The sequence below is a fragment of the Barbatula barbatula genome (assembly GCF_947034865.1).
Source record: "Barbatula barbatula genome assembly, chromosome: 23".
NCBI classification, from domain to species: Eukaryota; Metazoa; Chordata; class Actinopteri; order Cypriniformes; family Nemacheilidae; genus Barbatula; species Barbatula barbatula.
In genome coordinates this window covers 15757018-15775749 of record NC_136786.1, presented here as the reverse complement: position 1 = coordinate 15775749, position 18732 = coordinate 15757018, and the positions used below count along the sequence as shown (strand labels likewise).

At 38.3% G+C, this 18732-nt stretch overlaps 3 protein-coding genes across 4 annotated transcripts; 2 read left to right on the top strand and 1 right to left on the bottom strand.

Annotated features, from left to right (window-relative positions):
* Positions 1-382: 382 nt before the first annotated feature.
* On the top strand, positions 383-8147 carry LOC306889024 (uncharacterized protein). Its single transcript, XM_079447679.1, has 14 exons — positions 383-2745; positions 3305-3527; positions 3616-3772; positions 3881-4039; positions 4118-4237; positions 4321-4366; positions 4457-4563; positions 5489-5613; positions 5961-6232; positions 6313-6412; positions 6630-6913; positions 7057-7158; positions 7274-7390; positions 7507-8147. The coding sequence occupies exons 1-14, from the start codon at positions 417-419 to the stop codon at positions 7605-7607; spliced, it is 4242 nt and encodes a 1413-aa protein (XP_079303805.1). The 5' UTR covers positions 383-416; the 3' UTR covers positions 7608-8147.
* Positions 7639-12686, bottom strand: LOC306889025 (gamma-aminobutyric acid receptor subunit rho-3). The gene is made up of 9 exons (XM_079447680.1): positions 12301-12686; positions 11244-11356; positions 10433-10500; positions 10044-10267; positions 9863-9945; positions 9405-9542; positions 9159-9311; positions 8865-9073; positions 7639-8420 (listed from the first exon to the last, which is right to left on the bottom strand). The coding sequence occupies exons 1-9, from the start codon at positions 12438-12440 to the stop codon at positions 8118-8120; spliced, it is 1431 nt and encodes a 476-aa protein (XP_079303806.1). The 5' UTR covers positions 12441-12686; the 3' UTR covers positions 7639-8117.
* A 1592-nt stretch (positions 12687-14278) lies between these two features.
* hhla2b.1 (HERV-H LTR-associating 2b, tandem duplicate 1) lies at positions 14279-18116 on the top strand. Of its 2 annotated transcripts, none has more exons than XM_079487705.1 (8): positions 14279-14366; positions 14839-14932; positions 15669-15977; positions 16058-16345; positions 16522-16830; positions 17058-17162; positions 17231-17293; positions 17401-18116. In XM_079487705.1, exons 2-8 carry the CDS (start codon positions 14854-14856, stop codon positions 17466-17468), a joined length of 1221 nt encoding a protein of 406 aa, XP_079343831.1. In that variant the 5' UTR covers positions 14279-14366; positions 14839-14853; the 3' UTR covers positions 17469-18116. The 2 variants fall into 2 exon arrangements, with proteins under 2 accessions (XP_079343831.1, XP_079343830.1); XM_079487704.1 differs by having other exon boundaries at positions 14289-14366; positions 16525-16830; positions 17368-18116.
* The last annotated feature ends 616 nt before the right edge of the window (positions 18117-18732 follow it).

Genomic DNA, 18732 nt, shown 5'->3' with positions numbered 1-18732 from the left:
CCAGTACAACAGATGCACCAACCAATGCAATAGTAACAACACTCAATGCAACAAACACAATGTTAAGTACAACAGTCCCACCAACCAATACAACAGTAACAACACTCAATGCAACAAACACAGTGTTAAATACAACAGTCCCACCAACCAGTACAACAGATGCACCAACCAATTCAACAGTAACAACACTCAATGCAACAAACACAATGTTAAGTACAACGGTCCCACGAACCAATACAACAGTAACAACACTCAATGCAACAAACACAATGTTAAGTACAACAGTCCCACCAACCAATACAACAGAAACAACACTCAACGCAACAAACACAATGTTAAGTACAACAGTCCCACCAAACAGTACAACAGATGCACCAACCAATGCAATAGTCACAACACTCAATGCAACAAACACAATGTTAAGTACAACAGTCCCACCAACCAATACAACAGTAGCAACACTCAATGCAACAAACACAATGTTAAGTACAACAGTCCCACCAACCAATACAACAGAAACAACACTCAACGCAACAAACACAATGTTAAGTACAACAGTCCCACCAACCAGTACAACAGATGCACCAACCAATGCAATAGTCACAACAATCAATGCAACAAACACAATGTTAAGTACAACAGTCCCACCAACCAATACAACAGTAACTACACTCAATGCAACAAACACAATGTTAAGTACAACAGTCCCACCAACCAATACAACAGAAACAACACTCAACGCAACAAACACAATGTTAAGTACAACAGTCCCACCAAACAGTACAACAGATGCACCAACCAATGCAATAGTCACAACACTCAATGCAACAAACACAATGTTAAGTACAACAGTCACACCAACCAATACAACAGTAGCAACACTCAATGCAACAAACACAATGTTAAGTACAACAGTCCCACCAACCAATACAACAGAAACAACACTCAACGCAACAAACACAATGTTAAGTACAACAGTCCCACCAACCAGTACAACAGATGCACCAACCAATGCAATAGTCACAACACTCAACGCAACAAACACAATGTTAAGTACAACAGTCCCACCAACCAGTACAACAGAAACAACACTCAACGCAACGAACACAATGTTAAGTACAACAGTCCCACCAACCAGTACGACAGTAACAACACTCAATGCAACAAACACAATGTTAAGAACAACAGTCCCACCAACCAGTACAACAGGTGCACCAACCAATGCAATAGTCACAACACTCAATTCAACAAACACAATGTTAAGTACAACAGTCCCACCAACCAATACAACAGAAACAACACTTAACGCAACAAACACAACGTTAAGTACAACAGTCCCACCAACCAGTACAACAGTAACAACACTCAATGCAACAAACACAATGTTAAGTACAACAGTCCCACCAAACAGTACAACAGATGCACCAACCATGGCAATAGTCACAACACTCAATGCAACAAACACAATGTTAAGTACAACAGTCCCACCAACCAATACAACAGTAGCAACACTCAATGCAACAAACACAGTGTTAAGTACAACAGTCCCACCAACCAATACAACAGAAACAACACTCAACGCAACAAACACAATGTTAAGTACAACAGTCCCACCAAACAGTACAACAGATGCACCAACCAATGCAATAGTCACAACACTCAATGCAACAAACACAATGTTAAGTACAACAGTCCCACCAACCAATACAACAGTAGCAACACTCAATGCAACAAACACAATGTTAAGTACAACAGTCCCACCAACCAATACAACAGTAGCAACACTCAATGCAACAAACACAGTGTTAAGTACAACAGTCACACCAACCAATGCAACTATCACTGCACTCAGTTCAACACTCACAACACTCAATACAACAGTAACAATACTCAGTACAACTACCAAACCACTAAATACAACACTAAATACAACAGCCTCACCAATCAATGTAGGGGAATCACAGACAACACAACCTTTTCAGGATACAACCAAATTCATTACAATGTTTCCAGTCAACACAATGCAATCTCTGGATGGTTCTACTTTTGACACCACAGATGCTGAAAATAGTTCCCCTGAGGTAACAACAACATATACACCCAAATTCAACACCACAACACATATTCCTAATTTCACCACTTTCAATACAGCGACATCTTATTCTGATACAACAACCCCTCAGTTTAACACAACACAACCAAGTACAACGCACCTTCCAAGTACAACCCTGTTCACCAATGGGACTGATGTTGACCATAGTTTCAACACAACCTCCAACAACACATCAGAAATGAATACAACATCACCTCCTGCAGTTAATACAAAACAGTCAAACACAACAGAGTCATACATCACCACCTTCCAAACACCAATAAACAGTTCCAGAGCGCCAACTGATTACATATCAGAAAATATTACAACAGTCAGTCGCCACAATGCAACACAGTTAAACAACACAACAGAAAAAAATGAACATACAGTCAACACAACCACAACAATCCACCCCATCATCATTTCCCATAACACAACAGCAGATTCTGCCGCTGTTACCAATGACAGTAAAGCTCACACTGCTGTTCCAGCTACACAGCCAAGCTCTCCTCACAACAGCTCCAATTCATCAATAACAGCTTTACCTGTCCATCACATTACACAAACAACCAGCGGAGGAAATTCAACAGCAAACAACACAAAGCCTGTGGATCCTGCTTTGCCAACCACTGTTGCCTCGGCAACAACTTTAGGTTTGAAAAAATTTAGATGATTTATTCACCATCATGTCATTCAAAACACTTATCACTTTCCTTCTGTGGAACAAAATAAGATATTTTGAGAAATGTTCATTTGGAAGTCAATGATGGCCAATGTTGTTAGGTTACCAAAATTCTCCAAAACATGTTCGTTTGTGTGAAGAAGAAAGAAAGTAATACGGGTTTAAATTGATAAGTGATTAAATGATGACAAAATTTTCTTTTTGGGTGAACTATCCCTTTAGCAGCATAGAAATAAATCAAACAATACACATATTGACCTTTCAAACCACGTTTTGTCTGACACCAAAATGTAATGTTTTCCAAACCTTTTTATTGCTTACTATGAAAGCACAGCTAGTGTTCAATAAAGGTTTGATGGAAACTTTGTGTGTGGTTAACGTTCTATAAGCTGTGAATACATTGATATGTGTAGAAAAATTCACGTGTGCCAGGATACGACTTTACATATTAATTCCTTAAAATGGTAACGAGATTGTTGCATTTGCACATGGTATCTAAAAGACTAACATTTACTTTCTTTTTTTTCCAGTAAAATTAACAACTGAAAATCCAGGTGCAGTGGCTACAGATCTTCTGGATCAAACAAAAGATGTGTCATCTTTAAACTCGACTCAAGTGAATAATTTGGTCAACCAGCTTGAGAATCTGCTCCTTGCACCCAATATTAGTCTGAACGTGGGCCGGGCGTTGCTGTCCGTCATCAACAACCTGCTAAACGGCTCTGCAAATACTCTGGCGTCCTCCTCCAACCGGTAAGTCACATGCGTAACACAAGCATTCATGGTTTTGTAGCTTAAACAGACAATTCAAATATTAATATTTGGCTGTGGTGTTTTTCAGATTAATCAAAGTTGTGGATAGTCTGGCTCTGAAACTGGTGATTCGAGACCAGACAGAAAACATTGCGTTTGAATCACTTGCATTGACTGTAACCAAAGCTGATGGCACTAACTTCAAGACAACATCATTTTCGATCACAGATCCCTTAAACCCACAGGTAATGACTATTGAAATTATGTGCAACTGCTTTGCATTTGTGGAATGTTTGGGAAGTGCCAAACACGTCAAATAAGTAAACCTCAACATTTCTTGCATGTTTTCGCAGGTGACCAAAGGTTCTCAGAGAGACACAAGAGCAGCAAGTTCCTCTCCTCTCGCCAAAATAACACTGCCAGCTTCCCTAACAGAAAACCTCTCTACAGAACAAGAAAAGATGGCCTCCAGAATTCAGTTCACATTCTTTCAGAAAAGCACATTTTTTCAGGTACACAAAGTCGATTTCAAAGCAAAAATTGCCCTGGTTCAGACTTTATTTCATTTTCTTAATTTTTTGTTCCTACAGGATAAAGTGAATAAGCACATTCTAAACAGCCACATTTTGGGCTCTAGTGTGGCTAACCTTTCCATCAAAAACCTGAAGGAGAATGTCGAGTTTACTCTGAGAAATAAGGAGCCTGTAGCGGTGTGTTCACTATTTTTTTTACATTTTGTCATTGTTTACTAAAACCGGTTTGATTTTTGACTTTCTTAACTCCTTTCCCACAGGGGAACTATGTAGCTTCATGTGTGTTTTGGAACTTTGAAACAAATGGTGAGATGAGATTACTCCCTGTCATTAAGATCATTGAATATAATTCTGTGTATGGTGGGACCTAACTGTGATGCGTTTCGGCTTTTCTAGGAGGTTCAGGAGGATGGAGTTCTGATGGCTGTTTTGTCAAGAACAGCAGTACTGAGAATGAGACCGTCTGCAGCTGTAATCACCTAACCAGTTTTGCTGTGTTATTAGTAAGTGTGCTTACAATTAAAATTCTTGTCAGAAATGTCTAATCATTCTTTTATTAAACGTCTCGCTGGAATGCTTGATTCCGATTGGCCAGTCGTGACATTTGCAGGTTCGTGATTCCCGGATGACAACCTCTCAAAACTAATAACACACGGTAACCCGGATGCAGCAAATCATTTTGAAAGGTTTTTTGGTCAAATTTAATATAAATATATTTTAATAACATACATGACATTATATTTACAAATGATTAAACCAAATTGCCTGTTCGTGACTTTAGAAAGGGAAAAATGAGCTAATAAAATGTAGAGTTATTTTCTCATGGGGCAAGTAGCCGTGCACTAAGCGTGAAATTGTATAAACAGCCAGCGAAATAAGCCTCAGATGTCACAAAGTCATCCAGCAATGTGAAAGACTTGACAGCATAACAAGACACATGAAAACTGTGATATTCAGGTTATCAAATAAAAAAGTAATCTTTGAACTTTTCCTAAAAACATGTACAAATAGTACTGTTGTATTGCTTGAAAGTGAATATGAACTTGTTTTTATTGCAGTATTTAAGGTTTGAAAAAAACTCATATAGAGCATCTTTTCTGTTATTCTGACCTGTTTCTCCAGTATTCATTTTTATTAAATACATGCAAATATTTGACACCTTTATACTTTGTAAACACTGTATAATGATAACATATCTTACAACATTTCCCTAACTTTTCATTTTCAGCATATTTAATATTTTTCCTTCTGCTTCTACTTTAAGTCACTCTTGCAATTTTAACCAAACTTTATTTACAAACTTTATTATACGCTAGATTATGTTACTTCTAGTTCGCAGGAACTGAATGAAACTATTTTACACTGGGATTGTTATCAAGTGCATTTATTCTTTCTTGTAAATTGGCATCTTTTTCTATTTGTTTGAAGGATATTAGTCGGCAAGGCCAAAGTGACCGTGTGCAGGCCACAATCCTAACATTCATCACTTACATCGGCTGTGGAATCTCTGCTATCTTCATCGCAATTACTCTACTCACCTACCTCGGGTTTGAGTAAGCCTTCCTTAATGATGACTGATCTTGAAGACCTCAAAAAGATCTATAAAATACAGCACGGACATTATACAAAGCATATACAGTACATCCAGTGGTTAAGTTAAATAAACACATAGTTGTTCATTTTAGATTTTAGGTGTATTGTTTTTCCTAATGGCTGGACCGATTTTTCCCATTTGTGTATATAGATGCTCACCAAATGATATTTATATTCAGATTCGTAAACAGCAAAATTAGTTGTAAATGATCCTTCAACACATATATTGTGGGTCTAAAAAATCTCTATAATTTTTTGTTTTATGCAAAATGAACACACATCAACCAAGTCCTCACTATGTTCACAGGAAAATCCGCCGTGACATCCCCTCAAAGATCTTGATTCATCTGTGTTTCGCTCTGCTCTTTCTGAACCTGGTGTTCCTGGTGGACTCGTGGCTGGCTCTGTATCCGAATGCCGTAGGCCTGTGCATTTCCACTGGATTTTTCCTGCACTACTTCCTGTTGGTCTCTTTCACCTGGATGGGTCTGGAGGCTTTCCATATGTACCTGGCCATCGTCAAGGTCTTCAACAACTACATGACCAGATACATGCTTAAGTTTTCCTTGGCGGGATGGGGTGAGTTCAGCTGTGTGGTTTGAGGTTGTTAAATTGGTCTGACTAGACGATTGTTGATTTAATTCATTGATGTGTTGCAGGAATCCCATTGATTGTTGTGATCATCGTGATTGCGATAAACAAGGACAACTACGGCATTGTGCATTATGGGAAATATGTGGATGGAACAACAGATGATTTGTAAGTAAATGGTGTATTAATGATAATATTTTACAATAACAGCTTCATTTACATTAGTTAATAGATTACATACAGTGTAACCAAGAAAGTTTGATTTTGAATATGTTTTAGTAAATATGAACATGTACAGTACTTAGATTAATAAATGCTGTAAACATATTGATCATTATTAAGCAATATATCGTAGTTTCAGTAAAACTACAATTGTCCCTCACAGCTGTTGGTTGACAAACGACATGGCGTTCTACGTGGCTGTGGTGTCGTATTTTGCCGTGATATTTGTGTGGAACATGTCCATGTTCGTGGTGGTGATGGTGCATCTGATACGAATCAAGCGGCAAAATCCCCACAATAATTTGTACCGGAGCGGGTTGCAAGAACTGCGGAGCATTGCGGGACTCACGTTCCTGCTGGGTCTCACCTGGGGCTTCGGCTTCTTTGCGTGGGGACCCGTCAACTTGCCTTTCACGTATCTTTTTTCCATCTTAAATTCCCTGCAGGGTGAGAACTTTTCAAAGTAGAAAATATATCAACATTAACATTATTATCATATTTTCCGTTTTGACTACGCAGAAGCACTAAACACTGGCTACTTGACCTTTCAAGTAATATCCGATTTCTCTTTCACGTTTTCTTTCACTCAGGCTTTTTTATTTTCGTGTTCCACTGCGCGCTAAAGGAAAATGTCCGTAAACAGTGGAGAATGTACCTCTGCTGCGGCAGATTACGATTGGCTGAAAACTCAGGTATTACCAAACCAAAGCATGTCACTGTTTTTAGATTAGACACAGATTTGTCATTTTACAGTGCTATAATTTGTTAGTTTACAATGCCTAAAACCTCTTAACTGTTTGTCTGCAGACTGGAGTCGAACGCTGACACCCAACCAGCATACTACGAAATACACAGATTCAGAGCGAACCAGCGCCCCCCGCAGTTCAGTGAGCAGCGATGAATCCGTGCAACCCAACGGCATCGGTCAGTTTTAATGGAATTGCTCATCTTTTAAAATCTCTCAGTTCAGTAACAAAAATGACTTTCTGTTTGCACTACATGTCATATTTTAACGTATGGTTGTGTATGTGACATTACAGGCACACTGATGGATGAAAATTTTATCACGTTTGGGGAATCGAACGATGTGATTCACAACGAGATGAACAGTCGACTCCGATCACGACTCAGATCTGCATAGTGTTCAGAGAGGAACAGGGAATCATTGGGGTGACGAACAATAGAAGAAGATTTTATTATCTAGCTATGCTGCTCTGAACTGTCCACAGGAAAATGGATAGCAAGAGCAGGACCAATGGGAGCCATGGTCAAAAATATTCCATATTCCTGGGGAGTGTCGAAATGTAACATTGGATCCCTTTCCTTTAGTTCAAGGGATTTATTAAAGGACTTCTGTATATTTTCAAAAGACAGTATTAAAAACCTCATCTTCACTACTGTATATGAAGGAAGTCACCTTAAACCTTTTTTTATATTTTACTTTTAGCGTCTTAGCCAAAGTTTATCATATGCATTATTGTATTTTGATACATTTTATTGTTGCCAATCACAAGTCTTTTATGGTTCTGTAAGTTAGAATATGAGATTCTAAAATTAAGAATTTATAATAAATTATTTTCATTCATTTAAAAAAATGTCTTGTTGCTCAAATTCAAAGGGAATTTTTATGGATGTTGAATTGTTCTCTCGTTCAAGAGTAGATGCTCCAATAAATGATATTAAAGAACATGTACGTCACAGGAAAGAATATTCTAGAGTAGGAGTCTATCTTGTAACTGTTGCTCATGATATGGTTGACACTTTGGCGAATGGATCGTCGGCGACGGAGGCGTGTGCCCATGATACGAGGTAGGTCTGGTACGGCAGAGTTCAGGGATGTCATGCACGGGTCAGAGTTCAGATCGGACATTGGAGGGAACGTGCTGAGCTCTATGTCTGTGTCGTGGAAACAGCCGTCATACGCCATGGCCTGAGATGCATCGAATTCTGACAGCTGTAACAAAGACACAAATAATTCACTTAAAAAAAACACTTTCAAAGAAAACTCACATATATTTTTCTATAAGATGAGAGCCGACAATGCTGACAAGTGGATTGGCAAAAAGCACTATAAAATTACGATTAAAACTCTTAGAAGACTTGAGAATACAACAAACCTGAAATACTTTCCCTAGAGCTCTTTTGTTCATTTTGGCTGGTAACTTATTTTTTAGCGCTATAGAAACTCATACACTGCTGTAATAACATGAGAGAGTAAACAGACCTATGAATGAATGTTTCCATTTCTTTTAGAGATTAACATTGCAATATCTGATCGACAGGGGGCAGCATTTTAAAGAGCCAAGCTTTATGACACTTTCCATTGCATACAGACAAAAAATCACAAAACTAAAAACATATGGTGTAAATGTAAGTCTAAAGTCAATGAACTGTTAACCTCAGGATCTCTTATCTTTAACTGCTTAAGTTTCTTCATCTCCTCCTTGGTGGTGAAGTAGTTGACAGCGGCGTACTCGATGACCGAAAGAAACACAAACAGGAAGCTGGTCCACAAATAGATGTCTACGGCTTTCACATACGACACCTGAGGCATGGATGCTGACACTCCGGTTATTATGGTGGACATTGTCAACACAGTAGTGATGCCTAGATGTAGAAATACACGCTTTAAAAAGAGCTTAGCATTGCTCTCACTGGTGCATGCGCTCGTATTTGAACAGGTGTTGCATACCAAGTGAGACACGGGCTGGTACCGCCCGCCTGTCGATCCAAAAAGACACCCAAGAGAGCACCACCATCAGCATTGTGGGAAAGTATGTTTGAAGCATAAAGAAGAATATGTGTCGTCTCAGGATGAAGTTGATGTATAGTCTGTTGTACCAGCCTGACAAAAACACACAATGTGTGATCATCTGAAACAGATATGACAAAGATATCAGTGACTGCCAATATAAAAGAGACAGAATACTGTATGTACCTGTACTGCTGTACATTGCCAGACCATGAGACGGATGAAATTCTTCAATGAAGAATTGAGAGAGAGCAATCTCATCTGTTCTTAAAGAGTCATTGCCGTTTTTCCAGTACAACATGAGGTCATTCTCATTATATGCATCTGAGGGCAATAAGGGCATAACGTTCAATTATTAATATTAATAATGAATAAATAATAAGAAATAATACAACAATAAAATGTATAAAATAATAATATGAAACTATAGGCACTTAAAATAGAAGTAAATGGGGTCAAATAGTTAGATGGATTAAAAGCACAAATTGAAATCAACAATATCTTTGGTATGAATCATTATTATCACAAATGATGTCAATACAGTGCAAATTTGGTTGAACCGGAAAATGTATTTAATGCGATCCAAACTAAATGTACCCAAACCAAATAATACACAAGAACTGAACTCTAAGGTGGACACGCACAGCTCTCCAGCTCCAGGGAACAGTTCTGAGTATCCAACGGGAATCTACTAAAATCCATCGAACAAAGAGCCGTAACAGTTATCCTAAAATAGAGAGAATATTCAACAATAAAATCCACAGCCGCAGCAGGAATAGCGCTTGCATACATGCATCATACGGTACAATCAAAAGAAGCATCTACCTGACGCTGTAGAGGATGTTTCCATCTGGATAAACCCTTAGCATGATGTTCTCCATGGTAGTGTCGTGGATGACGGAACGCTTGGAGTGGACGAAGAACACATCCGGCTTCCAGATCTTCTTCACCAGGCGCCCATCAAATGTGCGGCTGAGATTGTTAGTGGAGGGAAAAGCCAGCCGCTCATCCTTCCAATAATGCCGCAGGTACAGGGTCATGGTGAAGTCCTGAGAGATACATTTTTGACCTTATAGAATATTATGATGGCCGGTTGGCATTTTAGTGCAAATATGATTTGTTATTGCTTCCACAGAATATGCATTCGAGCAATACATTTATTTAGCACTATACTGTATGTGTAGTCCGACAGTATATGCAGAAAAAACATTTACCATGTTCACTTCAGAGATGCTGTCTATGCTTTCCACCTGCACATCAATGCCCACGGGGATGGCAGACCCTGCAGAGCAGAAAACAAAACACACAGCCGGTATGTTCAGGATAACAGCAATGCCTTTGAAATCCACTTAGATGAAAACAGCCTCCACTGCTCCTACAGAGAGGGCATATGGAGTCCAAAATGCTTCCTCTAATCCTGTTTGTCCCATCATTGACTAACAGTGGTGTGCTGAAGGATGCTATTCAAAACCTAAATGGATCTTTAAACCTTCAAACTGCAGAAAAGGAACCTAGGCTCTCTATCAATACAACATTTGCAGAGTTGATCGGCAACAATGCAACAACGCATGCTGTCATGAGGTTGCCACACACAGGTTTGCTATTCACAAGTATATCTAAAAGACGCAAAGTTTTCAGATTGATGTTGTTTAAATCCATATGTGGAAATGACTTGTTGTTATAAATGTCCATGCATGACTTGCACATGCCAATTTCTGCATTCTGACCTAAAACCTTGCACTTTTCCATCTGTTTTATCAGGCCAGGCATGTAAACCAGATTACAATCCACGAAGCGTGTGTGTGTCCCCAACACTCATGACTAATTTGTGTTTTGTACAATCTGGGTCACGTCCGAATTTAGGACTACCCCAGCCCTTTTTCCCAGAGCAGAGAGATGAACCCCCTGTCAGTAGTGGTACGGCCCATCTAATCAGGTTTATTAAAAAGAACGCTCTAATTATGATTGTATGGAATGAGAATGGAATTGTTAAATGGAGCAAATAAATAGCAAATAAATCGTGACCTCCAAATCCAGGCCGCATGGCAAAGTCGTGATCTTCGATCCTCAGCAGCTGTTCTGTTTTGATCAGAAGAGACTTTGTGCTGTCCTTCCTCTTTAGTTTGTAGTCCATTCGCCTGAACGGAAGAAAAAAGAGCCAGAGGGAACAACACATAAGACTTTATAATGGCATACGAGGGCCTCCAATTGGGACACTTTAAAAACTATTGTACATGCATGTCATTTCAAACCTGTATGACTTTCTTTCTTCTGCAGAACAAAAAAATAAAGTTATTTTGAAGAATGTTGTAAACTGGCACCCATTCACTTGAATTGGTTTTGGTGTCCATACAGTAGAAGTGAATGGGTGCCGGCGCTGTCCGGTTACCAACATTCTTCAAAACATCTTCTTTTGTGTTCTGCGGAAGAAAGAAAGTCGTACAGGTTTGAAAAAACTGACTTTGTTTCACAGGCTGTGATGCATGCAGGGTAATTGCTGAATGAATGCCACCTTGGTGATATCCATTAAACACATGGTGTGTGCAAAATAAAGCAAACATTCAAGGTTAATTTAAACCAATAGTTTGTCCATTTCACCCAACCACCCATACGAGTAATAATTCTTCATACACCTTCATGTAAGCGTTTTCATGCATAACTTAACGTGACTTATGTAACCAGACAATACTTGATTGCTTATTGACAAGCACATGCAATAGCAAACCTCAAATGAAATGCTTTTATCCAATCCCACCACATGTTCTCATCATACAAATGACATAAAAATGCTTTATTTTAATTCAACATTCCATTCCTACTTATGTATATTTACATCTGTACATCTACCATCCAGATGACAAACCTCCAAAGTGTTTATGCAAGAAATCACAAAACTGTGCATTCATTTTCTTTACCAAACTGTAACACAATATATAGACCATGCACATTGGATTTACATTAACACATATGACAGATGCTTTTATTCAAAGCTACTTATCCTTCTATATTTTTAATCAGTATAAAAAGAATGTAATCTGATAACTGTAATTAAATGCTTAGTTACTCCTTTGAATTTTCTTACCCTCTAAATTTGTGTTTGGCATGCTCGCCAAGGTAAACATCCTTGTTTTTCTTGCGTTCAGGATACCGGTTTTCGAGCAGGGTGACGGGCCACAGGCAGGCGAGACACAGCACCCTGAAGACCAACAAGACCAACTTCATGACCAGGTATGAGAACGGAACATCTGACTTTCTTCCTCAGGATCTCTGTGTCCTGTCAGGGTGGTCCAAAAATCTTCCACAGAACCAAAGGGGACTTTTCTTGAGTGCTGGCCATGCCCAGCAAACCTCATCTGAGAGGATGCTGGGATATGTGGAGAAGATCCTGTTGACCTCTGCAGAGTCTTCTGTCAGTGTGTATTACAGCATATATCCAGCGTCCATCACTGTGTTCTTCATTCCTGTGTGCATGTGTGCAAGGACATGTGTCGGGGTAGTATCAAACCACGTCAACACGCTGTGACGTGCTCTCATCCAAACATAAATCAATAGGAATTTTTACTTACAGTAATAAAAGAATGGCATTAATTCCTCGCAAATCCTCTTATCTGCTGCTGGTAAAATCTTCTAACCTACACAGAGGGCTGGGAGCATCTCTAATCAGGATTTCCACAGAGCAGAAGCTTTGAGCTTGTTTCTCTATACAGAAAATACCTTCACACCTTCACATCGTCCTGACCAATACATCTATATTGTTGCACTTCAAATATAAACTGTTTGTAACATAGAGGTCAAAGAGTAATCGTGTCCTTAAACAGATCTAGTCTACCAGAAAAGATTTGTGAATCATATCAGCACACGAAGATTTAAGGGTGAATGTTCTTAGCTGCCAAAACATCTCTGTTGTTCACAGATCGGCGGGTCATTTTGGCGAAACGCTGTTTTGGCATCATCTGATGTTCTAGTTTCATTTAGATGCATCATTAGTTATTATTATAAAAAGCTCTGGGGGACAAACCGATCAAATCACATTAACACAATCAATTACATTACAGAAAGGCTGAGAGAGGCGGGTGAAGTGCAGCGAAAGATACGGAGAGAGAAAAATGATTAACCAATCACTGCGTCCCCTCCCTGTGTCCAGTAATCCCAGTGCATTTCATAATCTGGTGGATTACGGCACATACCAGATACACGAGCTTCATCATCACAGATACTGAACATGTGGTCTAACCAACCACATCACATAAAGAAACATAACATATCATAGACAACCAGAGAGATAACATTGTTTTATAAATGTATATAGCCGATCCTACAGGAACAAATTACCCTTAACCTCAGTGAAAATGTAAAGATGTATAAGAATAATATTTATCTATTTAAAAAATATTAAAACATTTATATTTAGCATTTTGAGGCAGTGCTTGTGTTTGATAGATGGCAATGAGGGCTTTTAAGACCTTTGGTACAGAGATCAAAATTTGACATGCAAAACATCACCTCTACATGTTATATTAATGTTTATATTTATTTTTATATATTATATTCAATATTTTGTATTATATTATATTAGATATATTTTTTACCAACATCATTTTTTATAAAACCTAACACTGGTGGTGCAAACTACAGAAAGGAATCATGTGAGCTGAGTCATTATCAAAAACAATGCTTCAACAATGTGTCAGCTGAAAAAAAACATAAACAGGAAAAATCTAAACCAGTCACCCAAATCAGATAAAAAATAGATGACCAAATTAAGCTCTTGTCTAACATTCAGGTTTTTTTACATAAAAACATTCTATATGTTACATCTTCTTAATGCGATACATTTAATATTCTCTTATTTATTTTAGAAGGAAATACAAAACTGTTAATCTTTGCAAATTTTCATTATTTGTGAAAGGGAAATGAATGTGGGCCGCTGGGTTGGCTGGGAACCGGGTCTGAGATCCATGGTTGTTTATGGTATATTACAGATTTAAAATCAAATCCTAAACTCCACCTCTTATCAAGGTGTGTGAAGTGTGTAACAGCCAAACTGTCTAGACGACGCTGATACTTTGAAGGTATTTCAAAATAAACTTGCCAGTCTAGTCATCGTTGACACTCAGAAGAGACCTCCATTCACAATTACACACATGAGTAAGTCAGTCTTTTGTATTATATCGACAATAATAGATTTAGACAGCATGATTCCATCTCTAACTCTATTAATAAACCAAGGGCGGAATGTAAAAAGAGAGCATTAGTGACTGAAACAGAAACAGAAACAATATATGTTTGAATTAGATAATGTTCATTGTGGTGGTGTGTTTCTAGGTGTGCAGGTTAGTTTGATAAAGTTGCATGACTTAGAATTTTCATGGGCAGAAATCTTTTCATCAGCAGTTTTTCATAATAGTTTGGCGCTTTATCAACAAGATTCTTCTTTCCAAAGAAAAACACATTTTATTCTAAATAGTTAAAATTTAAGTGTAATGTATCAATTATATGTTAAATGATTACACTTTAAGCTTTAGGTAAATGGAGCATCTATGCTATAATGACAAATATTATTAAAAAGAAACCTATTTGATGAAAGTTTCATACGTTTTGCATAATGTTTCTTCTGCAGTTGAGTTCTTTCAAGATGTCCATGGCAAGACAGTATTCATGGATTTTCCTATTACGGATGTGCATTTTGGTTTGTGCAAATGGGAAAACTCCAGGTAAGAGTGATGGAACATGGTTTGCTTTGCTTGCGAAGTACATTGCTGAGACTAAGAGTCATTCATCTGTGTAGCTTGAGACAAAATGTATATAGAACTGTAAGGGATAGTTCACCCTCCCAAAGCTGTTTTTACAAACCAGTATGACTTTTTTTCTGTAACATCTACTGTACAGTATATGAACACAAACCCGCTGAGACAATTGTCTTAATATCTTCTTTTGTGTTCCACAGAAGAAAGAGTCAGATAGAGGTTTTGAACGACATGACAGTAAATAATTGATGAAAGAATTTTGTAATTTTGGTGGACCTGCATTTCCTAATGCATTGGCATTGGTATTTATACCCACGTTTATTTCCAAAGGGATCAAATTAGACAATATACAGGGATTCACTAAAATTACTTACTCTGCCTTAAAAAATGGCTGTTTGACTGTTTTTATTGCATTTTAACCTATGACACAAATAGTTCACTTTGATGTGCTCAAAGATTGGTTCAACAACACAATACAGATTTTGGTCTTTTCATGCACGTGGTATCTGTAAAACTGACCTAGATTTGACATAACCCATCTAAAAAATTTAAGATGAGACAAGATGAGAAATATGTTACACCTTGAGTTCCTTTTAAGGAAACATTCAGAGTTTTCTTTTGATGACTTTCGCCAAATAGAAAGCGCTTCTCTAAGATCTCTATAAAGCAAATCAATAACATTTTCTGTTCACCACACCTCTAGATGTCCAGGTAACCTGCATATTCTCAGAAGACTGCATTCTTCCATGCCTCTTTGAACCAGTTGGAGATGAGATCATATACTGGTTCAGACAGAATGTTTTGATCCACACTTTCACACAAGAAAGTGGCTTTCCGGACCAGCCGAACAAACTCTACTCTGAGAGAACGTCACTTTCTAATGACACGATTCCCTTTGGTAACGCTTCTTTATATATTCAAAAAAGCGGCCCTCGAGATAGAGGGAGATACAGGTGTCTTGTCACAAGCAGTCAAGAGACGAGTGAGCACTCCATCACGGTTAAAGTAAAAGGTGGGCCTTTGTTGTTTTGATCTTGTAGATGATTTCAAAACACCACAACAGCCAAACACACTCGCTGTTTGTCTTTCTAGCCCCTATCGAGTCGTTAAAAATGGAGACGATATGGCTCAGCGGTTACGAGGAAGTCAAATGCTCTGTCCGAGATGTCTATCCCGCTCCTCGCGTAACACTGTTCACTGAGCCGCCTGTTCTCCCTCACGGCCTTCAAACTGACACCCGCAAAACTGCCGACAAGCAGGGCCTATACACAGTAGAGAGTAAAATCAGAAAGCTGGAAGATCAGGCCGATCTAACCTATATCTGTCTGGTTCAATCATTCTACGGGTCTCAGATATGGAGGACATCGCTGCAGGAAAAAGGTTTGATCTCTTACTTTCATAAACGCCTGAACACGTTACGTGGTATTTCATCATCGTTATTACTTGACATTGCATCATGACATCGTTCACATCACCCCCACAACATAATCTACTACTATAATTCTTGTTTAATGTTAAAATGGTACCTAGTTACCAAGCAATGTTCAATCTTATAGCAGAAATGTACAGCGTGGAGGGTAAGGACTTCATCATCCCGTGCGTTGCTCCATGGAGTCTGGACAACTTTACACTGACATGGTCATTCAGCAAAGAACATCAAAAGTCATCAGTCATCTACACATATGACAGCATCGCACACCTGAGCTTTAGTGTTTGGGAGGAGAGGATTCGGCTTGTGCAGAATGGCTCGCTACAGCTACGCAACCCAATGAGAACGGAGCACACAGGCGTTTACACATGCGTCCTGTCTTCCTTCCAGACTAAACATGTGGTCCACACTAGAGTCAACATCATTCCAATGACTGGTAAGAGCACAGTATACTCTAAATCAGCAAGTATTTAAAATATACTTGTATTGGTTTGTTAGAGATACAAATGATTGTCAATTTGCCTAATTGTTATTTGCATATTAAAAGCTTCATTAAAATCTCTTTGTGAAGAAGTAAACAGTATGTCTTCCTATTCATTTCCAACCAGCAAACAGATATTGCTGCTTAATTAAGTGTTAAAACGTCTCATTTCTGACCTTCAGCTAAAAGGCTGCCCAAGAACTCTCCCCAGTGGATTAATGCTGCTATAGTCACAGGCCTGACTGTCACTGCTGTTTTAGTGGTCATAGCGATTGTGAAATGCAAAGGTATGGATTATCTCACCAAAACGCACATTTATTCGTAAAATGAATTGTCATACTGTACCTTTTTTTAGCAGTCTGCAGGACATGGTCAACTAAGACCCATGAGGAGGCTACAGAGATGCACCCAATGAGAGGTCTCACATGTCTATTGTGTTAACAGTTACTATAGTCATCATAATATAAATAACAGCTCATCTTATTCCATCAGATTCACAGATATCGCTGCCCTGTTCTTTCACAGATGCAAACAGTGGAGATGCTTCAGAGATCATCTGCTTATCAGAAGAGACAGAAAGAAGGCAAACATGACATGATGGAGAGTAAGCAGTGGAATAGTTTGGTTTAGTGCAGAGGTGCCCAAAGTTGGCCCGCTGCGACTTTTATTTTGGCCCGAGATGCCATATATGACAAGAGTTGAAAAACATTTAAATTTAGTCATTTAGCAGACGGTTTTATGCAAAGCGACTTACAGATGAGGAAAATTTGGAAGCAATTACAACAACAAAGTACATAAGTGCATCAAAACTAGTCCATTAAAGCCTAGCACATAATCAAAGCTAAGAATAGTGGGGTTAGTATTTTATTTTTATTATTTTTTTGAATTATTTTTTTGAATTATTTTTTTGAATTATTTTTTTGAATTATTTTTTTGAATTATTTTTTTGAATAATTTTTTTGAATTATTTTTTTGAATAAGAAGAATGAAAGGGAAAAGAATTAGGTGAAATTAATCAGCAAGTACATAGGTCTGTGAAGATGGTGCAGACCCGGTGGTGGTCTTGTAGGCCATGAACTTTATGCGGGCGGCAACAGGGTGCCAATGTAACGTTCACATCTCAGCTTTCCTATAATATTGCCCATTTTATGTGCAGTCAATAATCATATTTAGTTTGTATTTACTCCAGTGATATCAGCTGTATTATTTTATATATTTGTCAATAAAGCTAATCGTTTTGCAAATCACAGAGTAATGTATTTACTTTATGAAATGCTTAGAAGTCAAAAATAAATTGGTAAAAAAACTTTATATATATTATACAGTTTGGTATAACTGCACAGATTTTCTGGCCCACCGTCCCCAGTCAAATGAAATTTTTGGGCACCAGCAATACGTTTCTCGTTTCATGACGCCAGCACGTATCTCGGCCAGATTGCGTTCGTTACTAGGCAACATGGATGCGCGAACACACGGAAAATGACGTATCTCGGCCACCGTACCTTCGTTACTAGGTAACCAACAATATCGCGCGAACACACGTCGTGATGGAGAAGGTAAATTGGAAGAAAGCTCGTCTAACATTTTAGGCTAGAAGATTTAATATATAGCCCATCGTATACATATTGATGCAGTCAAAACATTATCTGAAAACTAAGGGAAATGTTAAAGGATATGGGAAGGAATGAAGATGTATTTAAAATGATATACTGTATTAATAGTCTTTCTAGTTACATTAATAATGCTACATGTAATTTGTGCTGGGTAATTATGAACAATGGGTAAAGTTGGGGGGCGGGGCTCCATTAGGGCTCCTCCCCTAACCGCATTCGATCTCACTCCAAGCTGTTGATAAAA

Excerpts from the sequence above, each read along its gene's own strand:
- LOC306889024 (XM_079447679.1), top strand. The coding sequence starts at position 417 with ATGTTAAGTACAACAGTCCCACCAACCAATACAACAGTAGCAACACTC. Across the intron at positions 2,746-3,304 it reads TGCCTCGGCAACAACTTTAG|TAAAATTAACAACTGAAAAT; the intron begins GTTTGAAAAAAT and ends TTTTTTTTCCAG. Across the intron at positions 5,614-5,960 it reads CTCACCTACCTCGGGTTTGA|GAAAATCCGCCGTGACATCC; the intron begins GTAAGCCTTCCT and ends CTATGTTCACAG.
- LOC306889025 (XM_079447680.1), bottom strand. The coding sequence starts at position 12,440 with ATGAAGTTGGTCTTGTTGGTCTTCAGGGTGCTGTGTCTCGCCTGCCTG. Across the intron at positions 10,268-10,432 it reads GCATCTCTGAAGTGAACATG|GACTTCACCATGACCCTGTA; the intron begins GTAAATGTTTTT and ends TGTATCTCTCAG. Across the intron at positions 8,421-8,864 it reads TAAAGATAAGAGATCCTGAG|CTGTCAGAATTCGATGCATC; the intron begins GTTAACAGTTCA and ends TCTTTGTTACAG.
- hhla2b.1 (XM_079487704.1), top strand. The coding sequence starts at position 14,854 with ATGTCCATGGCAAGACAGTATTCATGGATTTTCCTATTACGGATGTGC. Across the intron at positions 14,933-15,668 it reads TGCAAATGGGAAAACTCCAG|ATGTCCAGGTAACCTGCATA; the intron begins GTAAGAGTGATG and ends CCACACCTCTAG. Across the intron at positions 16,831-17,057 it reads CAACATCATTCCAATGACTG|CTAAAAGGCTGCCCAAGAAC; the intron begins GTAAGAGCACAG and ends TCTGACCTTCAG.